General features: G+C 37.7%; 1 protein-coding gene across 1 annotated transcript in view; it reads left to right on the top strand.

The window, feature by feature from the left end:
- FERMT2 (FERM domain containing kindlin 2) overlaps positions 1-7,558 on the top strand; it is a 126,956-nt gene that overhangs the window by 70,380 nt on the left and 49,018 nt on the right. The window contains exon 3 of the mRNA XM_007948338.2: positions 2,516-2,650. Coding sequence (XP_007946529.1) covers positions 2,516-2,650 — 135 coding nt within the window. The remainder of the gene's footprint in view (positions 1-2,515; positions 2,651-7,558) is intronic.

Below are 7,558 nucleotides of genomic sequence, written 5' to 3'. Positions count from 1 at the left end.
CATAGCGACCCCTCCTTGGGTTTCCGAGGCAGTATCACTACGGAAGTAGATTGCCCAACCTTCCTTCCAAGGAGTGGCTGGTAGGTCTGAACCACGAGCCTTCTAGTTAGCAGTCAAGTGCCTTAGGCACAACACTACCAGAGCTCCCACCATATAATATAAAGCTTAATTTATTTCTTACTGTTTTAGTTAAACATAAAGGTAAGGTTTCCAGTATTTTCTTCTACTACTCATCTGCCAGTTTGTCAATGTTGTGGTAGCTTGTGTGTTTCTGTGATACTGGAATGTATGCCACTGATATATCAAGTAGCAACAGGGTCACCCATGGTGGACAAGTTTCAGCAAAGCTTCCAGACTGAGACACACTAGGAAGAAGGTCATGGCTGTCCACATTTGAAAAACTGGCCACTGAAAACCTTCTGAATAGGAGTGAAATATTGTCAGATAGATACAGTGCTGGATGATGAGTCCCTCAGATTGGAAGGCATTCAAAATATGCCTGAGGAAGAGCTGACTCCTCAAAGTAGAGTTGACTTTAATGATGTAGATGGAGTAAAGCTTTCAGGACCTTCATTTGTTGATGTGGTATGACTCAAAATGAAGAAACAGCTGCAGACATTCAGAACATGTAATGTACAATTATGAATCTAAGGAAATTGAGTTGTCAAAAATGAAATGGAGCACATAAAGATTGATATCCTAGGCATTACTGAGTTGAAATAAACTGGTATTGGCCATTTTATGCATTCCATGTTCCACTTATTAATGAATATTTGCAGCTGTTTCTTCTCATTTTGAGTCATACCACATCAACAAATGGTTATTTCAACAAATGGATGCAGTCCTGGAAGCACTTACTCATTGATGCCAAGAAATTTGGAAGACAGCTACCTGACTGGCTGACTGGAAGAAATCCCCTATTTATGCTCATTCCAAAGAATGGTGATCCCACAGAATGCAAAAATTATTGAACCATATTATTAATATCACACACAAGTAAAATTTGCTGAAGATAATTCAAAAACAGTTGCAGCAGTACACTGAACTTTCAGAAATTCAAGACAGATTTAGAAGAGGGTGTGGAGTCAAAGTTACCATTGCTGATGTCAGATGGATCTTGGCTGAAAGCAGAGAATACCAAAAAGATGTTTACCTGTGTTTTATTGTGCAAAAGCTTTCAACTGGATAATATTGTGAAGAGTGGGAATTGTAGAATACTCCATTATTCTCATGAGGAACCTGTATATAGACCAAGAGGCAGTCATTCGAACGGAACAAAGGAATACTGCATGATTAAAATTGGGAAGGGTGTGTGTCAGGGTTGTATCCTGTACCATGCTTATTCAATCTGTATGCTGAGCAAATGCTTCAAGAAGCTGGACTAGATGAAGAACGTGGCATCAGGATTGGAGGAAGACTTACTAACAGCCTGTGATATGCAGGTGACACAATCTTGCTTGCTAAAAGTGAGGAAGACTTGTAGCACTTAATTGTGATCAAAGACTCCCACCTTTAGTAGGGAGTCCATCTCGACATGAAGAAAACAAAAATCCTCACAACTATACCAGTAAGCAACATCATGCTAAATGGAGAAAAGACTGAAGTCATCAAAGTTGTCAGGGATTTCATTTTACTTGGATCTACAATCAATGCCCATGGAAGCAGCAGACAGGAAATCCAACAGTGTATTGCATTGGGCAAATCCCCTGCAGAAGTCCTCTTTAAAGTGTTTAAGAGCAAAGGTGTCACTTAGAAGATTAAGGTGCATCTGTCCTAAGCTATTTTCAGTAACTTCACGTACATGTGAGATCTGGACAATGAATAAGGAAACCCACAGAAGAATTGTTGTGTTTGAATTGTGGTGTTGGCAAAGAATATTGGATGTACAGTGGACTCCTAAGAGAACTAACAAATCTGTCTTGATGGAAGTACAGCCTGAATTCTTAGAAGTGAGAATCGCCAGATTTTGCGCCTTATACTTCAGTCATGTTATCAGGAGTGGCCAGTCCCTGGAGAGGGACATCACGGTTGGTAAAGTGGAAGAAATCTCCTTGAAAAGGAGAGAGACCCTCAACCAGATAGATTGACTCAGCAGCTGTAACAGTGGGCTCAATCATAGCAAGGATTTTAAGGATGGTGCTGGACCAGGCATTGTTTTGTTCTGCTCTGCATAGAGTCACTGTGAGTTGAAACTGACTTGACAGCACCTAACAACAATATTTTGTTTTGTTATCTCAGTAGATTGTTATCACTTTGCACTTTCAAATCATTACATTTATTATATAGTTATGAATGACAGTACTTTTAGTAGATTTTTGTGTTCTAAAGTATCAGATACTACAGTCTTTTGCATGGCATCAGTCTCTCACAAAACAGAAAATGAAACCACAATACTACACAGAAGGACATTCTAGATTCTTACCTTGAAATAGAGTAATAGATTTACCAAATGTAAAATGCTTAAATTTTCCTCTTTCTAGTAAAATAACCTTTCCCCCCCTCTCTAAATCGACAGATATCAGACACCCTGAAGAACTTTCTCTCTTGAAAAAACCCAGAGATCCAACAAAGAAAAAAAAGAAGAAGCTAGATGACCAGTCTGAGGATGAGGCACTTGAATTAGAGGGACCTCTTATTACTCCTGGATCAGGTGAGACTTGGACTAAACAAGGTACTCAGTGTGAGACTGGTGAACTATGTGCCTGTGTCTTCAGGGGAGTGGGTAAATAGATCATGTAGGTCAGGAAAATGGTACAAGTTTGTTGTGTTTAAAACTTCAGCATTTTTTCCCCTCAGTCATCAGGTCACTATCAGGATTATTTGCATCTATCATGTGTACAGTTAATTGGTACCAATAATAAGGCAGGCTGGCTTTCTGCTGAGGAAAAGGTCAAAGAGGAACAGTATCTTAACTAGGGTCAGTTCTTTGCTTTGCAGAAATTGAACTTTTTTTTTTTTTTTTACAGTTTTTAGTTCCTTTTTTCTTTATTCTGTGAAAACCACTACTACTTAATTTAAAACATCATTTCTTCTGCCATGTTACTTAAAAGATTTAGCTGTGTTTTGCATATACTGTTCCCTTTGCCTTGCTACCTTGTTTTCCTTTAAGATTTGCTCTCATCATAATTGTGAGCTACCTGCATTGAGGGACTCTCTCTCTTACTTCTTTGTCATCAGAATCTAACTTAACATACAGGATTTGACAGGGATATAGGAGATGTCTTATTGGGTAGCTAGATGATGATTTGATTAAGTTACATAGTTCTTCAGTTAGTCCTGGGCATATATACATGGACCAGATATTACAGTTTTCCATACTCCCATCATCCACACATTTATAAATTCGTATCTTAGCATGGGTCCTTCAGCAAATACCTAACTTTTACTAAGTTAGTTCATTCTACACTTTATAAATTCTTTGGTGATGGTAATGATAGCAAACATTTATGTAGTGCTTACTGTATGCTCAGAACTATTCCATGCACTTTACCCATGGAAACTCATTTAATTCTTAAAACCTTTTGAGGTAGTTAGTTCCTGTTACAATACACATTTTATAAATGAAGAAATTATTGCACAGTAAGGGTAGGAACTTCTAAGAACTTTCTGTATTTACTCATATAGTAATTGCATTTTGAGAGATACAGAGAACTAAAACCCATTGCTGTCAAATCAATTCCAACTGATAGATTTACAGCCTTGTCCCAACTCATAGGGACACTATAGGACAGGGTAGGTCTTACTCCATAGGGCTTTGTAGGCTGTAAAATTTTATGGATGCAGACTGCCATATTTTTCTACCACAGAGCAGCTGGTAAGTTCAAACCATCCACCTTTCATTTAGCGAGTACTTAACTACTGTACCACCAGGGTTCTTCACAAAGAAATAAGACAATCCCTGTTCTTAAGTAATTTATACCACTTGCTGTCAAGTCGTTTCTGATTTAAGGCGACACCATGTGTCAGGGGAGATCTGCATTCCGTGAGATTTTCAGTGGCTGTGATCCTTCAGTAGTGCCAGGCATTTTTTCTCCCTAGGTGCCTTTGAGTGTATCTGAACTACCAACATTTCGGTTAGTAGCCAAACACTTAAATGTTTGTGCTGTCCACAGATTCCTAAGTAATTTATAGGCTACATGATAAAGACTACTTATTTAAAGAGAATATATGTAAATGCTAAATGAATATTGTAAAAAATTATAAAAATTCAGAAAACAGTATGCTTGATTCTAAATAGGGTATATTAATTTGTATGAGTTTAAGAAGTTGGTTTGTAGATTAAGCTTTTATATTCTGGTTGATAGTATTTTGAAGGGAAGAACAGTCAATTCAAATAGAAAGAATGATACTGACCAAGATGTCCTGGCTTAAAAAAAAGTACAATGCGTATGTACAGGCCATTTGAGAAAATTCATGGGGGAAAGACCTGAAAGGTAGTTAGAACAAAATTAGTGAGTCTTTAATAGCAGACTGAGGAATTTAGTTCATTGTAGAGTCATTGGTGTGTTACACGGTGAAAAAAAAACATTATTTTAGGAAGTGTGATATTTACTTGCAGAGCTCTGGTAGCATAGTGCCTAAGGCACTTGACTGCTAACCAGAAGGCTGGCGGTTCAAACCCACCAGCCACTCCTCAGAAGGAAGATAAGGCAATCTACTTCCGTAGTGCTCCTGCCTCAGAAACCCAAGGAGGGGTCGCTGAGTCGGGTCTGACTTGATGGCATATAACAACAACAACAATAAATGTGAAAGAGAGAATGTGGGGGGAAAGGTTGGGAGTACTAGTAGAAGCCCACAGATTGAGCAAGATGTAAAAGAATATGCTTATCAAAAAATAATAATACACACACACACTTAGAATAGCATTAGTTCTGAATTTTGATTTAGACATGAAAGTTTCTGCTTATAAAAGCATCAGACAGTACACACAATCCCTGCTCTCAGTTACTTCAGTTTAAATGGAAATTTATTCTCAAAACTGCATATAAAAGTATATTTCTGGAATAGTTTTGTAGTGGTTGTACTCAGGATTCATCTTAAAATTGCAAAGAACAGATGTTTTATACCGTGCTTAAGGGAAGACAATGTAGAGATTAAGATGATGATTTAAGATGAAATTCGTATCTTTTGGACTAAGTGAGTTTCTTTGCTTTTATTTTTTTAAATTGAGATGTTACTTATGTACAATAAAGTGAATAGCTTAAATTACAGAGTGATGAGTCTTTATATAACCTGTACATATGGTACAGGTTAGATACGAACTTCTTCTTCTTTTTTTTTTTTTTAAGTGACATGGGTCAATGCATTCCCCCCCCAGCAGTGTTCCCTCCTCTGCCCTCCCCTCCCACCCCTGGCAACCAACAAAGAAAGTTTCCCTCCATATATAAACCTTTCCTTGACCCTCCACAACAACGAACTAATACTACATTGGTCCTTCTGTGATTGACTTATTTCGCTCAGCATAATGTCCTCCAAGTTCATCCATATTATGCGGTGTTTTGCAGACTCTATATTATTCTTTAGTGCTGCATAGCATTCCAGTCTGTGTATGTACCATAGTTTGGCCATCCACTCTTCCACTGATGGGCACATAGGTTGTTTCCATCTTTTTGCTTTGTAAATAGTGCTGTGATAAACATAAGCATGCATGTATCTGTTCCTATCCTGGCTCTCACCTCTCTAGGATATATACCTAGTAATGGGATTGCTGGGTCAGATGGTATCTCTAATTCCAACTTTCTCAGGAATGGCCATATTTGCTTTCCACAGTTGTTGTGTCACTTCGCAGTCACACAAGCAGTGTATGAGAGTCCCAATCTCTCCACATCCCCGCCAGCATTTGTTATTTTCTGTCTCATTGAACCTTGCCATCAGTGCTGGGGTGAGATGGTATATCTCGTTGTTTTGATTTACATCTCTCTGATGGCCAATGATTGTGAGCATCTTTCCATGTATTAGCTAATATCCTCCTTGGTGAAGTGTCTATTCATGTCTTCTGCCCATTTTTCAATTGGATTGTTAATTCCTTTGGTGTTGAGGTGTTGGAGTTTTCCATCAATCTTAGAGATAAGTCCCTTGCCAGATATGTAATTATCAGCAAATATGAATTTGTTGCTGTCATTTTTGTCATGTGCTTTTTCATTGTGTCGATTTCTTTGTTCCATATAATTTTCTGTGCTGAGCTCGTTTTGTTTATGAATCATGTTATCACTTCCTTCATTGCTATTGTTTTAGTATTTGCTGAATATTTATGCTGGTTCTCTTTTTTATTTTGATGTGAAGGTTTATCATTTTTCTTTGAGGTTACCCTGGGATTTATTGTTTTCTTCCCAAGTTTAAAACAGTCCATTCTATCTTGTAGTTGTCTTGACTTCCCTATAATCTAGAGGTTCTGTAACGACACATATTTTTTCCCTCTTTTTGGTTTGTAATTGTCCTCATTTCTTGGTTGGTGTCTCTGGTTCCCTGTTTACAATCTTGTAGGCTTATTTACTTTGGATACTTGCATAGATGGGTTGATTTCTGGGTTATATCATCATGTGTGTTAATGGTCAGTTGTTGTTGGCTGTTGCTGCTTCTCTGTCCAAAGGGCTCTCTTTAGCATCTCTTGTAAGGTTGGTCGGGTTTAACAAATTCTCTTAATTTCTGCTTCTCTTGAAATGTCCTAATTTCACCATCATATTTGAGGGACAATTTTTCTGGGTACGTAATTGTTGGTTGGAAATTTTTCTCTTTCAGTGTTTTATATATACCATCCCACTGTCTTCTCGCCTGCATGGTTTCTGTCAAGAAAGATGAGCTTAGTCTATAGTTGCCCCTTGTAGGTAACTTTTTGTTTTTCCCGTGCTGCTCTTGTGATTCTTTATTTGTCTTTGGTTTTGGTGAGTTTGAAGATGATATGTCTTGGTGTTTTTCTTTTTGGGTCTATCCTGTTTGGGGTTTGTTGGACTTTCTGAGTGGATATATTCTCATCTTTCAACATATCAGGGAAGTTCTCCTCCAACAAATCTTGGACAATTTTCTTAGTGGTTTCATTTTTTTCTTCCTGTTTTGGAATTCCAGTGACACATAGGTTATTCTTTTTGATGGTATCCCACATGAACCTTAGGCTTTCTTCGTTTTGTTTTGATCTTTTTTCTGATTGATCACTTTCCAAAGAAGTGTTCAGATATTTGTCTTCAGTCTCATTAATTCTGTCTTCCATTGCATCAGTTTTACTCCTTTGCCCTTTCACTGTGTTATCTATTTCTGACAATTTAATATAAATCTTCTGGATTTCTATCTGTAGATTTAGAATCATTTCTAATTTTTCATTGATTTTTGTCATTTTGTTCTTGTATTTTCTTCAAAAATTTTCTAGGGTTTTGTCTGTGTTTTCCTTGGTCTGTCTCTCAGTCCTTTGAAGATACCTGAATATAAATAATTCTTTTGACTTCCTTGTCGGGGAGTTCCAGTGCTGCATCTTCCTCAGGGAGGTGTTTTGGGTCTGTATCCTGGTCCCTTGTTTCTCCTGCTTTATCTTGCTTCTTTGTGTGGACTGTGATATTCTGTTGTCTCC

This window comes from Orycteropus afer, unplaced genomic scaffold, assembly GCF_000298275.1.
Source record: "Orycteropus afer afer isolate SDZICR_OR568_19922 unplaced genomic scaffold, OryAfe1.0 scaffold00214, whole genome shotgun sequence".
In the NCBI taxonomy this organism is placed as follows: domain Eukaryota; kingdom Metazoa; phylum Chordata; class Mammalia; order Tubulidentata; family Orycteropodidae; genus Orycteropus; species Orycteropus afer.
Note: the sequence above shows the minus strand (reverse complement) of the source record. Positions and strands in the feature narration are given on the sequence as shown.